This window comes from Tetrahymena thermophila (assembly GCF_000189635.1).
Source record: "Tetrahymena thermophila SB210 genomic scaffold scf_8254716, whole genome shotgun sequence".
Taxonomy (NCBI): Eukaryota; Ciliophora; class Oligohymenophorea; order Hymenostomatida; family Tetrahymenidae; genus Tetrahymena; species Tetrahymena thermophila.
Genome location: NW_002476481.1, coordinates 619,207 through 644,591, shown reverse-complemented (window position 1 = coordinate 644,591; position 25,385 = coordinate 619,207). Strand labels below are relative to the sequence as shown.

General features: G+C 23.5%; 7 protein-coding genes across 7 annotated transcripts; 3 read left to right on the top strand and 4 right to left on the bottom strand. All coding sequences in view use genetic code 6, as the record gives it.

The window, feature by feature from the left end:
• Nucleotides 1-1,101: 1,101 nt before the first annotated feature.
• On the bottom strand, nucleotides 1,102-3,629 carry TTHERM_00102770 (papain family cysteine protease; the record flags this gene model as incomplete). The annotated part of the gene is made up of 4 exons (XM_001012227.2): nucleotides 1,102-1,529; nucleotides 1,584-1,814; nucleotides 2,176-2,510; nucleotides 2,878-3,629. The coding sequence occupies 4 exons, from the start codon at nucleotides 3,627-3,629 to the stop codon at nucleotides 1,102-1,104; spliced, it is 1,746 nt and encodes a 581-aa protein (XP_001012227.2).
• Nucleotides 3,630-5,087: 1,458 nt separating this feature from the next.
• On the top strand, nucleotides 5,088-7,232 carry TTHERM_00102760 (hypothetical protein). Its single transcript, XM_001012226.3, has one exon. It carries the CDS (start codon nucleotides 5,124-5,126, stop codon nucleotides 7,152-7,154), a length of 2,031 nt encoding a protein of 676 aa, XP_001012226.2. The 5' UTR covers nucleotides 5,088-5,123; the 3' UTR covers nucleotides 7,155-7,232.
• Nucleotides 7,233-8,283: 1,051 nt separating this feature from the next.
• TTHERM_00102750 (protein kinase) lies at nucleotides 8,284-9,906 on the bottom strand (the record flags this gene model as incomplete). The annotated part of the gene is made up of 1 exon (XM_001012225.1): nucleotides 8,284-9,906. The coding sequence occupies one exon, from the start codon at nucleotides 9,904-9,906 to the stop codon at nucleotides 8,284-8,286; it is 1,623 nt and encodes a 540-aa protein (XP_001012225.1).
• Nucleotides 9,907-10,761: 855 nt separating this feature from the next.
• On the top strand, nucleotides 10,762-13,146 carry TTHERM_00102740 (kinase domain protein; the record flags this gene model as incomplete). The annotated part of the gene is made up of 9 exons (XM_001012224.3): nucleotides 10,762-10,937; nucleotides 11,023-11,129; nucleotides 11,194-11,333; nucleotides 11,436-11,500; nucleotides 11,586-11,686; nucleotides 11,822-12,069; nucleotides 12,126-12,474; nucleotides 12,539-12,660; nucleotides 12,775-13,146. The coding sequence occupies 9 exons, from the start codon at nucleotides 10,762-10,764 to the stop codon at nucleotides 13,144-13,146; spliced, it is 1,680 nt and encodes a 559-aa protein (XP_001012224.3).
• Nucleotides 13,147-13,700: 554 nt separating this feature from the next.
• On the bottom strand, nucleotides 13,701-15,357 carry TTHERM_00102730 (2-aminoethylphosphonate-pyruvate transaminase; the record flags this gene model as incomplete). Its single annotated transcript, XM_001012223.3, has 6 exons — nucleotides 13,701-13,882; nucleotides 13,939-14,054; nucleotides 14,120-14,297; nucleotides 14,363-14,525; nucleotides 14,584-14,639; nucleotides 14,805-15,357. 6 exons carry the CDS (start codon nucleotides 15,355-15,357, stop codon nucleotides 13,701-13,703), a joined length of 1,248 nt encoding a protein of 415 aa, XP_001012223.1.
• A 687-nt stretch (nucleotides 15,358-16,044) lies between these two features.
• Nucleotides 16,045-18,972, bottom strand: TTHERM_00102720 (hypothetical protein; the record flags this gene model as incomplete). Its single annotated transcript, XM_001012222.1, has 2 exons — nucleotides 16,045-16,631; nucleotides 16,980-18,972. The coding sequence occupies 2 exons, from the start codon at nucleotides 18,970-18,972 to the stop codon at nucleotides 16,045-16,047; spliced, it is 2,580 nt and encodes an 859-aa protein (XP_001012222.1).
• A 1,960-nt stretch (nucleotides 18,973-20,932) lies between these two features.
• TTHERM_00102710 (transmembrane protein, putative) lies at nucleotides 20,933-24,973 on the top strand (the record flags this gene model as incomplete). The annotated part of the gene is made up of 3 exons (XM_001012221.2): nucleotides 20,933-21,372; nucleotides 21,449-21,670; nucleotides 21,727-24,973. The coding sequence occupies 3 exons, from the start codon at nucleotides 20,933-20,935 to the stop codon at nucleotides 24,971-24,973; spliced, it is 3,909 nt and encodes a 1,302-aa protein (XP_001012221.2).
• Between the last annotated feature and the right edge of the window lie 412 nt (nucleotides 24,974-25,385).

Genomic DNA, 25,385 nt, shown 5'->3' with positions numbered 1-25,385 from the left:
ATTAAATAAACATTTAATTGAGCATTTTACTTTTTTGAACTCATTTGACGTATTTTAAGTCATTTAAATAAAAAGAAAGTCTTGTTTCTATGAAAATTGATTTGCTAATTATATTTTATTTTGATTTCAATTTTAATATACTAATAATAAAGAAAAAGATACACAAAACTTATTGAAGGAGTGATTGATAAATAAATTTTTTAAAAAACATAAATTAGTCAATTTTTATTTAAAGATCTATTCATGATATTTAAAATTCTAAATTTATCTACCATTAAAAAACTATAAAATAAAAATAAAAAGCCCTCTTTAATAACATATTATTATCTTCAAAACAAATTTATCTTTCTTAAAATAGTTTAAATAATATTAAAAATATTAATCAAATAATTAATACAGTCAAAATTTCAAATTAGATAATACCCTTTTAAACTGATCACTCATTAATAATGGGTAAGACTTTGTCTAAAATTTAATTTTTTAATTATATAAAACATCTATAAATTGAGCACTTGTATACTTTGAGCAAAATTTTAGGTCCCATAAGTGCCCAGTATAGAAAGGCTTGAAATTTTATTTACAATTATTAAAAACATTTAATTAGTTTAAAGAACTAAAATAATTATTCACTTTTACTTTATTTTATTATAAATTAGCATCCAATATAATTAGTACTTGTTTTTTAAAAGTTGAAATTTTCACTCAAAAATTATGATAAAATTTATTTTTCAAAAATGAGTTTTTTTAAGTTAAGAATTTTGACTAAATATATTGAAAAGAAGTTTAAATAACTTATTTACTTATTTTAATAGCAAATATAAATATTTGATTTACACTTTAAAGCTAAATATTTTAGTGAAAATAAAAATATCTTAAATCCAGTAATTCCAAATATTTAATTAATTAAATCAATAAATAAATGAATGACCTACCTACCTACTTACTTCTCTATTTTAAATAAATAGCCTAACTAATTCAGTTTTTAATATTTTTTGAAAATGAAAATTAAATATAATTTGTAAAAAGTATTTAATTATGAACAACGAAATGTAACATAAATTAAAATTAATTATATAAAATATTTTATTTTTATAATCAAACTCATTTTTCTACAACTGGAACACCCCAAGAGCAGTCAGTTTCAATTTTAAGATTTTCTGAGTGCATTTTAATTCTGAAGAAACCATCTTCACCCCAGTAAGTACCCCAAGAATTTCTACCAATCCAATACTCAGTGTTAGTGGTTTCATCAACACCCCAACCAACAACAGCAATTTCGTGATTGATACGAGTAAGGCTCTTTTCAGAGTAAACACCACCAGTGTAAGCTTCGAACTTATTAGTGACAGCAATACCGCAGGAAATTGGACCTCTAGCAAAGATTTCAGCCTTCATCTTATCAGCTCCAGAAACTGTGCCATATTCACCAACCTTCCAGTTTTCGTAGTTATCAACAGCCCAACATCTACCAGGGTTAACTGTAGTATTAGTAGGAGCAGGCTTGGTGCAATCCATACATCTTTAAATATCTAATTTTTAAATCCAAATTAAAATTATTCATATAAAATGTTTTTTGTAATTACCAGAACAAGAGAACTTTTAAGGATTCTTAGCAACATAGTTTTGGCAAGATTCTTCAGGAACACCCTTCTTATGTGCAAATGAGTAAACAGAAATGGGTTAACCACCATTGCAAGAACCACCAGCTTTACAATTAATAATGGCTTGAACTGATAATTCAATATCAGGGAAAGTTCTGTTTCTAGCAATATTGATTCTATCAGCAATAGAAGATGTGGTACCGTGAGCCCAGCCTGTATTTATAAATAATCATTAAAATTTATTTTGAAAAAAATCTAACTAAATTTATTAGTTGTTATATTAAAACCTAATATTGAAGAAGTATAACAAAAAATATTTATAAAATATAATTTATGTGTTTTAAATTAATGAAAAATAAAAAAATATTTTGTTTTCTCTTAAGTATAAATTAAGAAAATTTGTTTGAAGATATTACTATCGTCTGATGAATATTTAATAGTATGTAATAAAATGCTATCTTTCAGAGAATTAAGCTCAAAATTAAATAAATAAATATCTTTTCAATTTCAATATCTTTGAAGATATTAAAAAATAAAATAAAGGTGTTTAATAAAAAATTAATTAATTAATTACAAGAACCGCAGTATTAAGGAATGTGCTAGTTACGAGTGACTGAGAGATAGTTAACTCCAGAAATATTTCTCCAGTCCCAGCTTTTAGGAAGAACGGCTCCATTTAAATATTAGTGAGGAAGAGGACTAAGAATGACTTGGTCTTTTTGATTATTTTCTTGTCTAACACAATCATGTAATTATCTGAAGTTAGATTAGCTGTTGGTGTTGCTAGCAGTAGTATTTCTAACATCATTAGTCCAGGTATCTTTAGGAACAGCCCATGCACAATCACTTTCGATATTCAAAGAATTAATACCTCTAACTAATCTGAAGTAGCCCTTTTCACCCCAATAGCTTTTTTTAAAAATTTTTATTATTTAAAACGTCAATTTCTAATTCAATAAACATCCAAAAATGTTTTGCTGATAACTATTTTTAGGATCAAGCTGAAATAAAAAGTAAGCAATTTATAAGAAAAGGTTATACAGAATACAAACGTTTGGCTGTAAAAAAGAAAGAAAATTAAAAGAATAAGAAAAATCAATCTAAGATATTAATTTCTTTTTCTTTCCTTATTATTTTCCTTAAAAAATAATTAATTAGCTAAAAAAACAAAAACAAAACTTTATAAAATTACATGGATGTCAATTAAAACTTATCAAACAAATAAATCTGAATGAAAATGAATGAATAATTATATAAATTAATAAATAAATAATACCTTCCCCAAGAGTTTCTGACAATCCAGTACTTGGTTCCATTTTCAACACCCCAACCTACAACAGAGATAGCGTGATTATGGTAGTCTACTTCAGTAGTATTGACGTAAATACCTCCTGTGTAGTTATATCTTAAATAGTCATTTGAAGCGATTCCGCAACCAATAGGACCTCTATTGAATATTTCTTACATCATATTTTCTTCACCATTAACTTGACCATGTTCTTCAACTGAATAAATCTTAGCGTTATCTTAAGCCCAACAACCTTTACCTGGTAAACAGTTCTTACATTTAATTTATGCGGAACATCCAACTCCGTTATCGTGTCCATAAGCTTGGTAAGGAGAACAAGTTTCATCAGTAATGTTGTTTTATGCGATCCATTAGTAAGAAGTAAGAATGTTACCACCGTGACAACCATTGCTGAAGTCATCGCAGGAAATCAAAACTTAAGGAGAAATTAAAATGTCAGGGAAAGCAGCTTTTCTGGCAATTTTAATTCTATCAGAAAGAGTACTGGTAGCAGTGAAAGCCCAGCATGAACCACAGTATTAGGGAATATGTTGATTTTTAGTTACAGTCAAGTAGTTAACTCCATCAACATCACCCCAGAAAAAGTTTTCGGGAAGTTCAGAGTTGAAGCTCATTTCACTCTTGATCAAGGGCTTGTAGTTTTTGCTATTGTCAATCCAGTCATCGACACAAATAGCTCCAACTATTAACAGAGATAAAATCAATATATTTAGTTTCATTTTATTTATGAATTTATTTTTACTCAAAATATTATTTGGCAAATTTTAATTAAATTAGATATTCAAAACAAAAACCTTTAAACCACTGACCAAGAAGAAATTTTGATGAAATTTCTTTTATTAATCATTTCTAGCTCCTCATAAACAAAATTATTGTGAAAAATTTATCTTTCATTTGATTACTCTCAAATTAATTTGTTAATTTAAGACGATAAAAGAATTTTTGCAAAAGTCTACCTTGTTTTAATGTTCTAGCTTTACTCTTAAAAATTATTCAAAATACTTTTAAATCTATTTATTTGAATACATTTTATTTATTAAAAAACATATTATAAAATACCAAAAACTTCTGTAGATGTAATCAAATTTCAAATGACCAAAAAAAATAAATGAATAAATCTTTTATAAATAAATGAAAATAATTAGAAAAAAAGAAAGAAAGATAAATTTATTAAATCATTAATTTATTCATTAAAATATTTGTTATTTTCAAATTAATTTAGTTGCAATTAAATTTAACAACTTAATTCAATTTATAATTAAAAGAATTAAAATATTTATTTTAAAAAAAATTATTAGAAGATAGGTTTCCTTTCATCAAACTATCAAAATATAGTAAAAACTCTGTCAATATATCAAATGCACTACTATCTAATTTATTTTTTAAAGCTCAACATAATTATTTTAATGCCTATTTTGGATTTTATTAATCTTATTACTAATTTTATATTTGAATTTATAGTTAGTTATATATGTATATATATATATTTTATTCAAATTTATTTTTAATAATACATAATTAATTGGATTACATCAAATAATTGTTTGATTTTTACCTTTATTATATATAAATTAAACATATTTTTTCATTTTTTAAAAGAGAAAATTAACAATAACTGTTTAAGTATTTTAAATAATAATTAAAAGTTTCTTTATTAAAGAATTTCACTTTTTAATTATTTATATATTAAAATGAATTTAAAAATCCCTTTATTTAGTTCAATATTTATATATACAATTTAAAATATAAACAAAAAATATTGTCTTTCAACTAATTGCTCTATCTATAAAAAAATTATTAATTTGTTTGCTATTTTTCATATTTCGAAAATTTACTTCAAAGATTTTTTTCTTTTTTCATCAAGTCAAGATACTTTAAATATAATCAAACTAATTTTATTTATTAAATATTAATTATGTTTAAAATATTAAAGAATGAAATAATCTAGTGAGTATTATGATACATACAGATATTAGTATTTGAATTATTTGAATTAGATATATTTGAAAAAATTCAATATTAATGTAAATTTTAATATAAAATAAATTAGTTTATTTACTTAAAAGAATACCTACTCTAAATAATCCTACTTAAGAATTATGAATAGTTAAAAAAATCTGATCAAAGAAATTTTTGTTGAAAATATAATTAAGTGTTTGTTTGCTAATATTTAGTATAGCAAATTATACATACACTATTTACTAATTTTAAGAATGATTAGTAGATCAAAAAGTATTTATTAGCTAATAATATACCATCAAAAATATAAAAAATTTAATTAAATTAATTATAGATTCTTTGAGCAAATATATTAAGTAAAATTATTGCTAATTTAAATGGAGATAGAAGATATCAGGGATTACGAAGAATTAGAAAATTTTGAAAAGGTTGAAGAGATTCCTTTATAGGATGAGCTTTTTGAAATTTAGAAGATTGTTGATATTTCTAAGATCTTATCTGTTAAAAGATTAAAACATAGTAAAGTGTTAATCATGAAAAAATACTATTTTCAGATTCCTAATTATTTTGAGTAAGAAAATTTGGATGGAGAAGCTACATTTATGAATCAAGAAGGAAAGGATGAGCTTGATATCATAGAAAATGGTGACGGTACTGCTTAAATAGTTAGAATCGATTAGCTTTATAAAGTTTTAACTTTTTTTAACGTAGAAATCTAGATTTAAGCTGAAGTATACAGATAACATTTTAATTTAAAGCCAATTTATACTTAAGAAGTGAGATAGTTATGTCATTACAGAGAAATTATCAACTGCATCAAAGAATGTACTAAGGGATATATCTAAGAATAATTTGAAAACAATAATTTGCAAAATAAAAACTAGATAGAAATCAGAAATAAAATTTGTGACATTTTATTTAAATAGACTTAAATTCACTAAGATATATTTGATATTTAATTTAAAAATAAGGATTTAGATTTGTTTGAAAAAATGATTATTAATAATTAAATAGATTAGATTACGTCTAATTAGATTAGGCAGTTTAAAATTTGGAGATAATTTAATTCTCTCCCTATAACAACAGTGAATAAGTGTTTCTGTGAAAAATATCAAAGCAGAAGCTAATTAAGTGCTTCTTAGGTTTAAGAAATATTAGATAGAGTTCAAAATTAATTGTTTTTCAATAAAGATAATGATTTAAGTAACTATATCTAATGTGAAGAGGTATACTTCAATATATCACAAAGGACAAGAGACTTCAAATTTAGTAATAAAATATACTTAAAAGTAGGACAGAAAGATGGAAACCCATTTTTCTTTACAAAAGATAATAGTGAATAATTTATTGGTAATTTGTTTACAAAATACCTCAACTCATTAAATTGTGTGAGCATAGAAATCGATGATAATTAAAATTTATTTAATGAAACTGTAAAGATTGTAAAAGAATAGAAAACATGCTAACTATTTTTGTTTTAAATAAAAGACTTTTTAATGAATGTTGATTACAAAATTTTAGATTTACTAGGATTTAATAGACTAGCAAGATACCTTAAATAAAGGACGATATATTATTATGACCCAATCACTAAATTAGAGACAAAAATTAATAATAAAAACGGAACCAAAGGAATATTCTTTGGAGAGGTATTTGCTTCAGATGTGTGCCTTATTGTATGTCAAGTTATATCTAGCTTTATTGAGAAGGACCCTACACTTTAGAAAATCGATTTTTAAATTAAAGTGCTATTTAATTACTCATCTTTTCTTATCAAATTGACACCTAAGAATAACTAGAATCTGGTAACTCAAAGTGAAGATATACCTAAACCTTAGTTTTTTATGAAATTAGTTAGCGAAATTTTACATAGTTTTGGTTTTGAGGAGCAGAAATCTTCAGTAAGATACTATTCATGCGACTAAAACAAAAATATTATACTTCAGAAACTAGATGAAAAAGATTAATTTATTGAGGCAAGTGATTTTTATTTTTATAGACAGGATTTGATAAAGACAAATGAGAACTATAAAGAATTTAGCACAGAATAAATAAATTATTTAAAACACCTGTTAAATGACTCAGAAATTATTAAAGAAAATGACCTACTGAACTCTCCTTAGTAATAAATTATTCATTACATAAATTTGAGACTCATTAAAAGATACATCAAAAAAGGAAATGGAAATCTGTTAGACAAAGAAGATTTAAATCTTTTGTATAAGCACATTTATCAATTTGTGGAACTTCCTTTTTTTGTTAATAAAATTCCATTTTTAAACTGACAATAAAAGCCTTTATTATAAAAAGTTATGTATGTATTTATATTTTAATCTTAAAAATTAATTTTTCATTTAATTTTCAAAAAAAATTTTTATTTTTTTAAACTTGCTTTTACAGAGTTATTGATATTTTTAAATTAAATGTATTTGACTAATTTAAATTAATTAATAAATTTTTCTAAACTATTTTATACGATTTACCTTAAAAAAATATTATTTAGTTGCTTTATTGAGAATGATCCAACACTTTAGAAATGAGATTTTTAAATTTAAGTTCTATTTTATTATATAAATTTATTATAATTTAATTTAAAATAAAAATAATTAAAACAATAAACATTCATTTTTATCATTTAACTAAATTCAAAATTTAACAAATTCAATTTTTTCAAGTCAAAAAAACGTGTAAAATGAAAAAAATATTGAAATGATAATTGATAACCAACTGAAATATATATGAAAATAAAGATAATTTTTTCCTTAATAAAGCACTAAATAGGGCATAAAAATAACATACCTCTTTGAAAAATCTATCTTTGTAAAAATATCAATGTCGAATACTATAAGATTAATAGAAGTGAATTGTATTTATGTAATTTAAATATAAAACTTAGTGATATTATGTTAATAATTTAAAATAGTACATAGTCTTATATCTAAAAATCTAAGAAATGCTATTAAAAAACAAATTAATTAAAATATATAAAAGAGATATAATTATCAAATCATTTTAATTCATTTCTTAATAAAAATAATTAATCATTTTTTATCTAATCATACAAAAAATATAAAAAAATAGTTAAATTAAAATTGTTTTCAAATAAGTATTTAAATATAAGATCAAATAAAAATAAATAACTTATTTATAGCTAGCTGTTTAGTTTTATATTATTTATTCAATAAGTTAATAGATATAGTATTATTCTTATTTTTAAAAATGGATATTATAGTATAATACATTATTGACATAAAATAATAAGATATTTTTTTATACAAATGAATTTAACTAATATAATTGCTAAAAATGCATTAGCCAACTTGCTTAAGAAGCTACTCATTTTAACAAAAATAAGGTGAGCAATCCCTTTCATCAAATTTTTTGTATGAAAACAAATAATTATTTATTTATTTATCAACGCATACTTTTTTGTAAAGAAAGACTTAAATTTAAAAATTTTTACTTAAGCTACTCTAAATCAACTTGCTTGTCAGATCCTTAAACATAAATACCTTTTTACCACAATCCATATTTTATGGTACCATTTTATTATTTAAGGATACCTTCACCATCTTATTAGCTTGTTTAAAACATACCTTCGTAAATAGAACCACTAAAATAGTCATAATATTTTCCATATCCTTATCTTTGGTGATTAACCCATTATCCTTCATAATAACTACCTATATTCCAGTATAATTTTCCATAACCATGAAACTTATTGTATTTCATCTATCCAAAATATTCACTTCCTTCTTAGAGTTTAAATTGCCCTAAACCATCAATTTGATTATTTTAGAATTTTCCTTTGAATACTTGATTTACCTTCCAAAATAATTCACCATAGCCATGCTATTAACTATCCTTTAAATTTCCTTTAAATAAGTTCTCATTATTTTTATAATAAATTTCTGAATAGCCTTAGAATTTTTTATTTATATAAGTTACTTTCCATTAGCTACCATCAATGAAGTAGGTTCCTTAGATAGCTTTTTGATCATTTGAATATACTCCTTCGATCATACATTATGATTTTTTCCAATACATAATATAATTATTATCTCTCTTATCTGAAATGTCACCATTTTAATAATAAGTTACTCCATTCCCAGTATATTTATCATTCTCCCAAACTCCAAATACCAAATCACCAATAAAATATTTGAAAACACCTTTTCCATGTTTTTTATTATTTTACATCTCTCCTTCATAAGTATTTAAACCAAACAAAAAAGATTAATAGATTCCTTCAAAATAATCTAATTTTTCTAAAGTAAATTATAAATTAAAAAGTCTGAGATTATCCTAGTCAACAAGATTGTTGGCTATTTATTACAAATAATAAGATCTTTTCGTGTTGTATCTTAGTTATTGATCTAAATTTTATTCTTTTTCTCTTAACAAATCGCATAGGCTAATTATTAAAACTCCTGCCCTGTACAAATCTTAGCTCTGCATCTCTTCAATAGAAACATTCAAATTTTCAAAAATATTTTTTTCTTGATTAAAATGATTTTATTCTTTTTCCAAGAAAAAATCATCACTATCTTGTATACAATAATCCGTAAGCAAAATAGATTCATTTTAATCCATAAGAACATTTTCAATTTTAAATCTTCCATGAAAAAGTTTATTTTTATGTAAGCAATCTAATCCTATAAGTATTTTACAGGCTAATCTTTAAACTATATCTATATTTAATTGCTTTTTTTACTAATAATTTTTTAAATTTCCATTTTTTTGAAAGCTATTTGAATATACTATCAATCCATTATCAATTATTTCTGGTGGTTTATCATATTTTTGAATAAACTTTGTTTCAAAATTTTAAACCATTTTAATTCGATCTATTGTTTATTGTGGATTTCTAACCTCTATTACCTTGATAAATGCTTATTATTTTTTTTAACTATTCCAAGCTTGGATTAAATTCTTAGTATCTTTTGAATATTAATCTTGTTGATTTGCTTAGAATTGAATCTTATTAAAACCATTTTTTTCCAAATAATTTGTAATATTTTACTTTGAATCAAACATTTTTTATTTTCAAATTAATATGAATTTTTTATATTAATTAAGTAAAAATAAAGAAAAGAAAAGAGATTTGATTTAATTAAGGTATAGCTGTGTATTTCAGATTTACATTAAATAATATAGTTTTGAATCACAATGCTTTTTTTTTACAAAATAAATTATGAATTTATTTACAAAATTTTTAAATTGATATTGTAATGTCTATCTATGAAAAAAAAATGTTATCATAAGATAAGGAGTTCTATCAAAAATGTAGATTTCTTCATTAAAAAATTAAATACTTGATTAAATATTATATAAATGATAATGAGTATACGAAATTACTAGAATAGAAATAAATTTTAGATGTATTTACACTCATTTTTTAATTTTACTTAAAAATTTCTGTCCATTTTTAACGAGTGCTCAGTTTAAAAAGTTTTTAGCTATATTTGTTTAATTTAAAATATTTTTTTAATTAATTACAACAACAATAAGTTATATTTAATTCAATTAAAAAACATGAGATTATTTATTTTTTAAAATGAGTTTTTTACATATTTGGATAATATTTTATTAAGAATGAATTTACCAGAATAATATTAATTTAATTTTAAGACTTAATATAATTAGATATTTTGAAGGTTTTTTATATTTTTTAATATATTCTTCCATTTCTATTAAATTTTATTTTGAGGACCAGCTTATTTTGTATTTATTTCTTATTGATGACATTTTTCAAAACTGAAATATTGATTAAGATATTCTAAATAGATAAAAGATTAAGTAATTTATTTAATAAAATTTCATTTGCAAAGGAATTATATAAATAGATAGATATATATTAGCGAATTTAGTTAGATTGTTTATAATTAGAAGATGAAACTGAAAGTATAAGTAGAAGATTTAAAATTGAATATTAATGTTGGACAGGGGTTAAATGACTTTGTTTGGTTAGCATTAGCTGCTGCCAAGCTATATGGTAAAACAAAGTATCCTCCTGGAAATTATTTGCCAGCAATTCTCAAAATATTTGATTATGTGCCTAATCCAAGGTAGAGAATTCTTCAAAATCATATTGCTTCTTTAAATATTAAAAACAGAATTCATAAATATAATTCACTTTTAAATTCATTTAAGACAAAAAATTTGCAACATGTTCAAAGATGAAAAAGATATTAATGATGAGAGTTAAATTACTGTTGAATTGTACAAACCAAATATGATTTAGACTGATGAGCATAAAAGTAAATAAATTCTTTTTTCTAGTTTTTGCGAATTTCTAACATCATTTATGAACAAACATAAAAGAATGGTTTGAAATGGCTTTTGGAAAAGAGAGAAATAAAATGAATGTAAGTTTCAATTGGTGGACAGATAAGCCAAAAGATAAGAGAAAAGACATTACTACTTCTTACTTTCTCAGACTAAAATATGGTCTTTACAAAGAAGTAAGTAACCTCATTTATTTTTTAATCCCAACATAATCTATCAATCAATCAATCATAATAATTATTTATATTTTGCTTCAATTTTATTCAAATTAAAAATAGCTTAGAATAGAATTTAATCCTTCTGACTACCGCTCTCCCATTAACGTACCTTTGGTTGAATAAGAGTATTTAAATTCCCATTACAATTATAAATTATACAAAAATCTTTTCTTATTATTTTCCCTTTTAAAAAAAAATTAATTTTAAAAGGCTTGGAAATATAATGACTTATAATGCTGAAATGAATTTGCCTTTTGGAGAAATTACTTTTGAAGTTATTTAGGTTTAGAGAGATGAAAAAACTGAGGAAGGTAACTACTTGCCTTTAATTTTTATCAACTAAGCAAAATAAATGTATTTTTTTTCAAAGATAGTTAAAACTATCAGCCATGTTATTTAAACAATTAAGTATTCAATTAAGATTATTTATTTTTTTTAAATAAAAGAAAAACAAACTACTGTTTAAAGCTAGAATTTTAAATTTGAAGTCAGTCCAAGTCCTATTTCTCAAGAAGAAATTCTTAAGAAAATTAAAGATGGAATGAAGATTCCTGAGCATCTTTCCCAATAATTATAATAACAAGAAGCTGAAATTAAAAAGGAAGCTTAAACAGGAAGCTTTTGTCCTTTTACCTTTGATACTCTGTGGGTTGTCATAGAGAACAATCCTAAAGCATAATAATTCTTAGAATTCGTAAAAAGTTTGTTGCACAATTAATTATTTTAAATTATGTTTTATATTAATAATAGTAAGACAAGATAAAAGAAAAGATAAACCAAACAATTAGCGAAAACATGAACAAAATCTATGAAATATTTTTCTAGTACTCAATGCTTTATATTTAAAAAACTGATAAAAAAGATGAAATTGCTATTCCAATTTAAGATGTCATGCATTTTTTGAAGTTTTATGAAGTCATGAAAGATAGCTAAAATGTCTTTTCCTTTATCGAATTCTATGGAATGGATGACAAAAGAAATAACTCACCACAAGCATCTTTAGATTTATCGAATGGTGTCAAATTCCCAGAATTTATATTTATTATTTTGAAAGCAACTGAATACATTTAGACTACCAACTTGATGAGTGATGGAGAAAGTAAAAAAAAATAAATAATTTTCAAATTATTTAGTGTTTTCAATAAATTTTTTTATTTAAATAGGTTTCGATATGAGTTTAGATACTTTAGTCAAAAGAATTGTGAGCATAGACAATAACGAAGATGAATTTAATGAATTCTAAAAGCACATGAAATATAACATCACACTTATGAATTTTATCAGAGTATTTATTGATATTTAATTTATTTCTAATAAAACTTGTTTGATAAAAAAAATAATGAATTTTTATATTAATCTTACTCAATATTTAGCATTTTTAAAATTTAAAATATATTAGGAAAACTCTTAAAATTTGGTTCAGATATTTGTAGAGAAATTGTAGGATTCTTTGTAAATTGCAGATAAGAAATTCCACATGCTTAAAGAAGAAGTAAAAACTTTAATTACAGAAGCAGGATTTAAAGGTGATAATTTAGACGAAATTGTGAATACATGCTTTTAAGAATTACTGGCTGAAGACAAATATTAAGGATTTGAGGGTATATTCTTTTATGAATACTTACAAGTTATGTAATGGCTTAGTCTCGTTTTGATTGCAGACAGTGAAGAAGATAGAGAATATGAAAATGATAATCCATAGGATGAAGTAGAAGAAGGTGTTGACATTCTTATAGAAAAGTTTAGATTTTTCTTAAGTCAATTCAAATGATTAATCTTATATAAATATTACTTGTATTTTTTACATTTTCTTTAAATTGTTTTGCTAATATCATATGACTATCTTGCTTGCTTCAAATTTCTAACTGTCCTACATATTTTTTATCTATTTATTTACTTCTTATTTTATATTTATTTATTCTTTCTTAATTTAAACCGCTCAGAAAATATTTTATTATTAAAAATCAAAATGAAATTCAATTTATTTTTCTTTTTATTTGAAAAAAAACTTTTCTTGATTTAATCAATTGAAAAGCTTTTCTTATTTGCTTCGAATTTTTTAATTTGATTTTAATTAAAATATAAAATGGAATTTTAAATTAAATAAAGCTTAATTCAACTAAATTAATTCTTAATTTCAAGAACATGCAAAAGAGAACAATATGATATTACTCATATAATTATTAAATCATATAAAAATTAAATTAAGAGAGTTAGACAGAAATTGTAGGCAAATAAAAATCAAGTTACAGCAATAAAAAGCATAAAAATATAAAATAATATTAAGGGATAGCATGAATTAAAAATTAATTTTTAGAAATTTAATCAGTTGTAAGAGACGGGAAGAGAAACACCTTTAGATTTAAGATATTCTTATATGGCTTTAACAAGAGTTAAGATATCTTCTTCATAAATTTCACCAATAGATCCAATTCTGAAAGAGTCGGCCTTAGTTAACTTACCAGGATAAATAACCAAACCTTAACTGGCCAAAAAGTTGTACATTTCTGATTTAAGATAAGAATAAGGTTAGAATATATAATTTTTAAAAAGTCTAAATTACCTTCGAATTTGAAGCTGGGATGAGTAGGAGTTAAGAAAGTAGTAATGATACAACCTTAGAAAGCTTAATCAATGTATAACTTGAAACCTAATTCGGTCATTTTCTAAACAAGAAGCCTATTTATAAAAATTAATGTTTATTCCTATAAATTATTTAACTGATAATAATAATAATTTATCACTTTTAGTTGTTATTGTATCTCTTGAATCTAGCAGGAAGACCTCCTAAAGCTAAGTATTCATCGATAGCGACCTTAGTGGCTTTTAAGACATGAGTGGGAGGTGTGAATCTGAATTGTCCGTTTGATTCAAGTCCTTACCATTGATCATACAAGTCAAGAACAAGAGATCTGGCATTACCTTTAATTTAATATATATATTTTTATTTATATTTACTTTATTTTAATTAATATGTTTATAAATACCTTTAGTAGCTAAAAGAACATCAGTCTTAACTACTGCAAAAGAGAATCCAGGAATACCCTAAAGATTCTTGTTAGAGGAGGCAACAACGTAATCAATACCAGCTTCCTTAGGATTGATTCTGTAAGCACCAAAACTGCTCATAGCATCAACTAAGAAGATAATCTATTGCATAAAACAATTTAATTTAATTAATTAGTATTTTATAAGAATTATATTATACATTTTAATTGAAAGCCTTAACGACCTTAGCAACTTCTTCGATAGGATTAATAAGTCCTAATTTAATTAATAATTAAAAGATTAATTAAGCATTTTATAAAAAATTAAATATGATTTAAATTTTTAAATATCTTCAGAATTTCTAGAATAAATCTAATTAAATTAATATCTTTTATTCTTTTAATTAAAATGTTTGTTTGCTTTTTTTTCTAAATAAATTACCTGAGGTAGTTTCAGAGTGGATCATACTGACATGAGTAACATCTGGATTTTCTTGTAATTTCTTTGCTACATCTTCAGCTACAACAACTTGATTGTCGTCATAGTCGATTGTGATGTAATTGATATTATTGTATTGAGCAATCTTTTGTTATCTAATGCCATAAGCACCATTAGCAATAATTAATAACTTATGGTTAGTTTTAGGGATAGCTGTGGTGAGGGCTGCTTCTATTCCATAAGTACCGCTACCTTGAATGAGGACACATTCATATTCACCTTTTTAAACTTCGCAAATACTTAAGATATCGTTTCTAATGTCTTTAACAACTTTAATGAATTAAGGATCTCTTGAACCATAGTCATAATTCATAGATCTTTTGACAGTCTTAGATGTCAACAAAGGACCAGGAGTGAAAAGCTTAGGTTATATTTGGCCTGCATTTTCACATTCTTCCTAGACCTTAGGTTCAGTCTTTTTAGTGCATTCGGCTACTTTAGTTGTTTCTGCCTTTTCTTGCTTGATTAACTTGTTTATTCCTTAGATGAAAAGCATTTATTAATTAAGTTGAATGAAAATTCTTTTTATTTTTTGAAAATATAATTATTTTGATTTGTTAAATTATTGATTATTAATTGTTTATAAATAATTGGACAGGCAGGCAGACCAAGTATTAATTTATAGAAATATATTTATTTATATATTTTTCTTTCGTTAATTATGTTATTTGATATTTTATTAATATTAAGATTAATTACTATTTTTTCTTTCTTTAGAATGATTGAAGATCAATCAATCAGTCATTAACTCATTAAAAATATCTACAAAAAATTAATATTTATTTTAAAAAGCTTTTAAGTTGATATAAAATATTATATAATCATTACAAGATGTATTTATAAACATTTTTTTCAAAACTCAAAATAATCTAAAGCCATGTCATGTGTTTATTTTTTTAACATTTTATATTTATCTCAATTTAATTAATACAAACTTAACTAAAAATTTATTGACAATTGTCAAATATTATGAAATCTGATTTAATGTGATGCACATTCGAAGTAAATACCTTCTGGAAAAATTCTTTTTCGATGCACAAATAATTGAAATAGATTATCTTTTTTGGTAGATTTTTGGAAGATCAAATATGACAAAAGAGATAACTTGTGCTATCATTCAATCAAATATTTCGCTTTCTAAAGATAAAATTATCTCTTGAATAATACAGTTTTAATTAAAAGCTCATTAATAGGAAACCATCATTTCAAGTTCGAAGATTTCAATGTCAGATTTTGAAAGATGATTCACAACTGCAAATCTAACATTAACTTTTCCCAGCTAGTTATTTTCATAAGCTGATAATATTTGAACTTTAGATTGCACATCAGTCCACTTAATATTTGTATATTCTATGCTTTCATAAAGCAATCTACCTTTGATCACAGATGTTCCTTTTGACAGCAAAAAGTCAGGTGCTTGCTTTTCCCATATTTTAAGAGTTTCTGAATATCCACTTTTCAACTCGAGCAGCTTTATTTTGTGGTCTCCTCCAAAAACGAGAATCCAAACAGTCCTTTACTTTTTTCTAGGCTCAATTAGAATCATGTCTTTTATTGTATTATTAGCTTGCTCTGTTAAAACTGGTATAACAGCTTCCTCTGTTAATCTTATATTGTTCTATGCTGTTCTTAATATTACTAAGCATCCTTCTTTATAATCTTCTTTGTCATCGAACCTTAAGTTCCCACATATTAAATGCTGAAATTTCAAATAGCTTTCTTCCTAATTAAAACCTGTTGTCATGGTCAGGCAGTTGATGTCATGTGTACCTATTATTACAACAGATAACTTACTTAATTCAAAAAATAAAATTTCTCATGAAATTCCCAAAAAATATCTTTTAGATATATTGTTAAATTCTGATTTGAAAATTTTAATGTTGCAAAATAAAATTCTAATCATAGTCCAAGAAATTTTAAGTTACAAAAATGTAAATTAGATAAAAATTCAATTTAAAGGCTCACAAACAAAATAAGATTTGTTTGAATGAAAATCATTTTATTTTTAAACAATTTTAATAAAAATGTAAAAATGTTGTTTTGGAAAGCAATTTCATAAATTTTATAATAAAAAATAAATAAATAAATTCTAAAATTGCTTTGAAAATGAATGAATACCTGAATAAAAAGATGTGACATCTTATTCAACTCTCATATGATTTATCATTTTTATAGTATGGAATCTTATTTTTTCGTTGCTTGCTGATACAAAAAATTTTCCTTCTTCAACAGTGTAAAGATTTGTGATTGGTGAATCGTATACGAATGGTAAGATATTTATAGGCAGAGAATTCTCAACGCTGAAAATAGCTATTGATCCAGAAGAATATCCAACGATAAAGAATTCGTTTAAATACAACTAAGCAAGACAAGTTACAGCCTCAGTGGTTTTCTTTTCGAAGGTCCTAAAGTTTTTTATAGATAAATTGATGGGCTCTTGTCCATCGAATCTTCTCAATATGTCCAGCTTGTAGCTTAGTATTGTGGATTCATCACTATATGTGCCAACAATTAATATTGGAGACCATTCAGCAACTTCATCTTGCTCCTTTCGTATAATTAGCATACTTTTAACTCCTTACTAAGCTTTTGTATCTATTTTTGTAATAACTTATTTATCTTAAATCCTATAAAACTCAATATACTAGTTAAATCTGCCTCCAATTGCGACTATATCTTCACTAATCACACACAAACAAGAAAGATCTTTTATTGAGGATTTTATAGTTGATAATTTTATTATATTTCCATTTGTGACAGTTTTGAAAATTCTACCTAATAAGCACTTTTTCCTAGCACTATCGACACTGCATTATAAAAACTCTCCACCCTGCACATAATCTCCAAGTCTTGGAGCATAAATTTATATTGAGCCTTGCTAAAGTGGTCCCTAAGAGCTGTTTCCTTATAAATTTAAGCCAAAAATATTGGGCATAGATGACGTGGAGATAGAGTTACCAATTTTAGACTTCTCTGCCATGTATAAATCGACAGCATCTTTGCTCCCCACTCCATTAATTTATTTACCAGTTTGACGATAATTTGAATTATCATCGTATATACTTAAATTTGCTGGCCTTTTTCTAACTTAAGTTTCCAATAATGTTGGTTTCAAATATTCTATTTAATTTACAAAGTCTTTTTTTCCTCCTCCAAATTTAATCTAAAAGACATCTCCTGGCTTAAAATCTTGCTGAGGAGGTTTTAAATAAAGCGAATTAGAATTTGTTGTTGTTTATATTCTGCTAACCTAACTCATTCCAGGAATGTTAGTGTCAATTGAAAAAATATCATCAAGTTTTTATCTAAAATCCTTTTTAAATTTACTCTAAACAGCTAAAGTAGCAACATCAAATTCAGGAACTTTAGGACTTAATTTGTGCAAATCAATGCTATCTTAAACAATTTATTGTTACTGAGTTAAATGCAATTTGACCTATTTGGATATATCTTTCATGTCTGCTTAGAATTCATTAGATATCCTAAAAGCCGTTTCATAGTCTCTAAGCACTAATTCTTTCTTATTATTTGAAGAAAAAGTACCTCCATCACTTAATTAAGCTACTGTATTTGCTATATATTTGGCAAAATGGTCTCTTCTAATATGTTATTTATGCATTAATTTATGAATAACTACATCACTTTTTATCATCCTATCTTCAAATTCATTTTCGAATATATTATAATACTTATGGACTGATGCGACAAATATAGAAAAATGATCAATAAGAGAATCAACAAATTCCTTCGCCATTGAGATCAACAAATCGCGATATCTTGCACAATTTTCCACTTCATTCTTTAAAATAGATTTTTTATCAGTCTACGATTAAATCAAATCACTAATGAAACTTCTTAAACTAACAATCTTAGTGGGATGATTAGAATGTCGAAGATGAATACATCTAGGACAAGTTAATCCTTTTCTTGGACAATTTTAATCCAAACAAACTTAATCTAATTATAAATCATCATGTCCAATTTCATCACAATTAAAAAATGGTAAAAAAGAATCAATTTCTTTTTCTGTAATCTTCTTTCCTATAAAATGAAAATGCTCCTTAAGACTGCTTTCAGTATATTGCCCTGGTTTATTTAATTAAATCTCCATATTATCAAACCCAAATTATTGTAGAAATAATATTTTTTTTAATTTCTGATTTCTTAAATAGTTAACTTGATTAATAAAATAAAATGGCTATCTGAGTGAATTAATATCTTATAATCTATATCTCAAATGGAATTTTGGGTTGTATTGTCTTATTTATATTATATTTAAGCCTATTTTGTTATTCTACTGGATATTTTGTATTTAATACAACTTAAAAAATAATAAGTAACTTTTATTAAATCAAGCAAATAAATACTACCACTAACTAATAAATATCAAATAATATAGAATCAAATATGTAGATATTATTTAAGGACTAAAGTTTTATAAGATAAATATTATTTTATTTTAAATTAATTTTCAGTAGCTCTTAAAAATTGTTTTAAATCATTAAATTAATTTTTTTGTAAAATATTATGAAAAAATACATAAATTTACAATAAATGATAAATAATTACTATTAATTCTATGTTTTAGCAATGTAAATAAATATTTTTTCTCAATACTTTTTATAAAAACATAATTTTTAATGGTTTCTAAAAATGTGTTAATTTTGTTAAATCAGGTTGATAAAAGAGAAATAATATTTATGATGAAATAAGTAAATAAATTTATTTTAATAAATTAGAATTGATCCAAAAAATACATTTGGATCTAATATAAATTATTTTAATTTAAAGATATTTATTTAATTTTAATAGTCAACATATTATTTTTTTAACTTAATAATAAAAAATTAGTCATTTATTTTAAATAATAAATTTAAAAGAAAATAATATTTCAAAATATTTTTTAATTAATTTTAAAAAATAAATTTTTGTTTCTGTTAAATAAATTTAAAGCAGAAAATTATTGTAGTCATAAAATGATTCAAAATTTTTTCATGCAGATTATTTTTGAAAGAATTTTATTGAATCAATATCTTGCTGTTCCAGAAATAGGATAAGAATTAATATGATGGCTTAAGCTTTAAATTTAAATAGGACTTTTTTAAAGAATATTTAGAATTTGTCATCAAATATTATTTGTAACGTCATTTATTTAAGATAATTAGATGATTTTAACATATACATGGATAGATATTGATTAGGTAATATTTGTAATTTGATTGTTGTAATTTTAAAAAAGAAATATAAAAACTAAAAAAAATTTGGTATCCTTAAAAAAAAGTATTACAAATTGCTCACTTAAATTAACTTTTGTTTTTAAATCAATTTCTGAATTATTATAAACAAACTAAGTGATTGATGATTATTTTTTAATCAACTCTTAAATAGTAAAAATTGAATACTTTTAATATAGTTTTTTTGTTAGATCAATAAGATTTATGCATATTTATTAACTTGTAATTAAATTTTATTTTACAATTAAATTCATTTAGCTAATAAAAATAAATAAATAAATAAATATGAAATTTAATTTCAATTATCTAGAAAAATAACCTATGACTAATTTAACTAATTGATATTAAATAGATTATCTTGAGATTTAATTTTAATTTATATCTCCTAGGAGCTATGTATTTCTATTTTAACTTCTTTTTATTTATTTTAATCTTAAAATAAAATATTTATAAAAAATTAATAGTTAATTTATTTAAGATTTTAAGATTAATAAAAAAAGATTTTATTTCAAATAAATCTTCAATTTTTTATTCAGATATTTTTTAAAAATTTAAATATTTCTTGTTTTATGCATTTTTTTGTTTACAAATTGTATGATTTAGTCTGATCTCATTAATAATCTATTTTTAATGTTACAATTTTTCTATTTATTAATATTCAATACCTCTGTTATTAATTTCTTCTTCAATTTTAGATTGATAAAATCTAAAATTCAATTTGTATACTTCCAAAAAAACTAACAAAATTTGTGGTTTTTAATTTAATGAATGCAATAACTTGCAAAATAATTAAAGTAAGACAATCGTAATTACATTTAATTAATTAGGTAATTAATAATGTTTATAGAAATCTTTTTCACGAAATAAACAATTAAATATATATTTAGATATTAATTAAAAGATTAATAATCTATAGAGAATATTAAAGAAGTATAATAAGTTAATAAGTAACATAAATAAATGTCTTTCAATAAAAGGAGAAATTAATTTTTACTTTTATTGTGCTACTTATTTATTTTTTAATTAGCACAAACTGAAGATTCTGATTAAATTCTTTTAAATGACTTACGAGATTAAGAATTGAAATCTAATTATGAAAATTCTAAGTTTTTAGTTGAAAAATCAGATAAAATAAATAAATTTATTGATATTTACTACAAGAATACCTAAAACTAATATATTGAGTTTTTCATCAACTAATCCGATGTCTTAGAATAAATATAATCGACCGAAACATAATTTATCATTTATTTTGAAGACTTTCTAATGATATGTTAGTAAAAATTTTTAATTTATAGTTATTTGTAAGACAATATTTTAAATTTTAAATTTATTGTTTTATTAATAAATTAGAAAAAATGGAAGACATTATTAAATAAACAATTCGAAGTAAATATAAAATGAAAGCGCTAAAAATCTATTTATTAGAGCTTACTGTTTAGATTAATATCTGGTTTTTACCTTTTTAAGTTAAGAAAGTCAGCCATTTTTGAAAGAAACTTAAATTAAAGAAGAATAGAGCATAATAATAAGTTTATTAAAAATTCCAACTAGAATTGAAGGCTAAAAAATATTGTATTTTTCTTAATCTATTTATATTTATTTAAACCATATATTTTTTTTAATAATAGAGGATATTTAATCTCTGATGAGGGAAATCATTCAAATTATGAATCACCCAAAAAACCTGATGATAATTAATTTATCGAGGTTTTCACTAATTAATTTTATATCAGATAGTAATTAATTTCAACTTATAAAAGAAATAAAGAAGATAATTCATAAAATAGTATTGCTTTTTCTTTTCTAAAAGGTAGAAATTTAGGTTGTAGGAGTTGTAATAACAACAATAATGGCAATAATGGCAGTAACTACAATAATGGTAATAACGGTAATAACTACAATAATAATAACTATAATAATAATAATAATTCTTGCAAACCTTCTGAATACTATGATCCTAAAAATTGGAATAAGTAAGGTAGATCTTACTCTCACTGCTTTCCTTGCGATTAAAGCTGTGCTACCTGCAGCGGAAGTGGTCCAAATGCATGTTCAAGTTGCAAAAATTTATATTTTTTGGCTAATAACTAATGCCAATTGTGTCAAGTAAAGAATGGAAAATATTATGATTAAAAGTAATAGACTTGTAATAATTGCATACCCAATTGCTAAATATGTTAAGATAATTCTACTTGCTAAACATGTAATTCTGGTTATTAATTAAATTCTAATAAAAATTCTTGTGACTAAATCTAAAATAGTTGCCCAAAAACTAATTAGTATAAGTATTAAGGTACTTGTTAAGATTGCGATTAATCATGTTAATAATGCTCTGGATCTGGACCTACAAATTGTACATAATGTAAACCTAACTAATATTTAGATTCTGATAATTCATGTAAGGACTGTGATCAATCTTGCAATTCATGTACAGGTTCAGGATCAAAAAACTGTGTTTAGTGTTACACTGCATATTTTTTAACTTAAGATAATGAATGTGTGACATGTAACAGTCCTGGATTCTATATAAGCTAATAAAACTGTTTAAAATGTGATTCCTCTTGCTTATAATGCTCGGAATCTTCCAATAATTGTATTGCTTGTTAATCAAATTTACTTTACAATTCTTCAAATAAAACATGCAAAAGTGAATGTGATGATGGATTTTTTCAATCAGGATCAGAATGCTTGCCTTGTGATTAATCTTGCAGCACTTGTTCAGGCTCACAAACATAATGTACATAATGTGCTCCTAACTACTTCTAATTCGATGGGAGCACTCTCTGCAGATAATGCTAAAGCAATTAAGTTTAATAAATCTAAAATTGTGTTAAAGTATCATAATAATGTTAATTAAATTAAATAACTCAAAAATATGAACAAGTTTCAATTTGCAACTAATGCGCTGGCACTATGGTGTTATAAAATAACTAATGCATTTAGTCTTGCTCTCTAATAGCTCAAAACTATGTTTACAATGAAACTCTATAAAGCTGTCAATGCTCTAGTTCTTATCCATTTTAATATAAATAACCAGACGGTTCTATTTTGTGCAGTGCTAATTAAATGTAGGGATCCTTTTGCAATAGCAGCAAAATCTGTTCTCCTTGCTCTATATAAAATTGCTAGACATGCAATTCAGATATAAGTATTTGTGATCTTTGTCAAAATAATTACTATCTTTGGTAGAGCAATTGCAAACCTAGCTGTGATTCAAGCAACGGTCTTCAAATTTCAGCTTCAAAAACCTAATGTGAATGTCTTAAAAACTATTTTTTTTCAGCAACTTAAAAATCTTGTATATTAAGACTAGCGATAACTTAAATAAAATTATCAAATAATTCCGAATACAACATAATAACTGTTGTTTTTAATAGAATTCCTTTCCCTGAAGAAAAAAGTTTAATGAGTTTACTTATAGACCCTAATAAACTCACATTAAACAAAGATTATGTGATAGTTTCTTAATAGTTGGTTGACTAAAACCTTATTTTTTAAGTCAGCGTATAAAATAACTTGAAAGTTAGCTAATTTGTAATCAATTATAATAATTAGCAAGAAAAGTATGAAGTGCAAAATACAATATTAACATCTCAGTATGTTAATTAGAAATTACAAGGTATGCAAGACACCATGTAAAGTGTTAATAGTGCTGGATAAACCCTTTCTCCTTAAGAAGGTGCTGCTTTCATGATAGTAAAAACACTAAAAAACTTTTAAATTTTGTGTTTGCTTTCTAATTTTGTTTAGATATTAGGTCCTCTGATCATTTTCAAAGCTTATTTGCCACAGCTTGCTTATGTAGGTACTCTGCTGGGGGCATCATTTATATTTAATAAGATTCCAGACTCAAGTGTTCTTAGTAACAAACAGAGCTCATCATAGAGCAACGATGTATAACAAACAAGTTAATCCTTATTTGAGTAAATAGGCTTTAGCGATAATATATATTAGAGTTTACTCATTCCTCATCTACTTCTTATTTTAGCAGTTGTCATCACTTTACTATGTTTATTTGCTAGATGGGTTATGAGAGGAAAACAATATACAATAACAGTAGTAAATATTTTAATTAATACCATGTCTTCACTGCACTAAGGATACATAACCTGTACCTTATTCAGTATTTTCTATGCACTTCAAAATTCTTCTCAAAAGCAATATGCTATTTTATAATTAATATTCCACATAGTCTTCGTCATCTTAATTGCTTGCATTATGTTTAAGCTTGATGGATTACAAATATAAAATAACATGCCAAACTTTATACTTAATTTGAATGTCAAATCAAAAGGATGGAAAAGTTATTTGCTTATGAGCTATGCTAAAAAATATGCATGTATCCTTTTAATACTTTTTCTCTAGTAAAATCCTTTCTTTTGTGGAATAATTATATCAATCATATTCTCCTGCTTTGCTTTATATCTACTCTATTTTAGATTTTTCACTCATCCCTTTTTTACAGTTTATAAAATTATTTAAGAATTAGTTATTTCTTTGGCATTTATTTTGTTCTCAATTTGTGTTAAAAAACAAATAGACATGCTAAATGAAGATGTTATCTCTGATGAAGATATTATTAATGTAAGTAAATTTAGCTTAATTGTGCTTATTTTATTTGGAGTTTGCTTAATAATAAGTTTTCTCTTATTCTTAATTAGAACTACAGTATAAATCATTACTGTTGTTTAGTAAATAAGAAAATATTTTGATGAAAGAAAAAAGAGAAGATTAAGTAATTTTGATGTAGAATCTTTGCTTCAATCAATAGAAAATTAAAAATAAAACACAACCCTTGGCAATAATATTAATTCTACTTCAAAATATAAACCAAAGCTAGCAAATCAATAATATCTAACTAATGAATCATTATGATGATGCTATTAAAAAATTTAAAGAAATATTTTTCCAATTTAGAAATATTCTAAATTAAAAAGATTTTTTAAAAAATCTTACATTTATAACAAAGTTAATTCAAATATATCTAAAAGTATGTATCAAATATTAAACTTAAAAAAAGTTAATTAATTATCAAAGTTAAATAAATTAATGTCTTTTGTAATATTCATACTCTAACAAATAACAAGTATATACTTAAAAAATAATTATAAAAATATATTTTAATTCATTTCTGTTAAATTTTATGATATTTTAATTTCTTTATTTTTAAAAAGAAAATTACATAAACTAATAACGAAATGATTTCAGAAATTAGTTCAATACAGTTTCCATAAATGAAGGGAAAAATTAAATTAATAAATTTCATTCAGAAGTTAGATAATGCTTG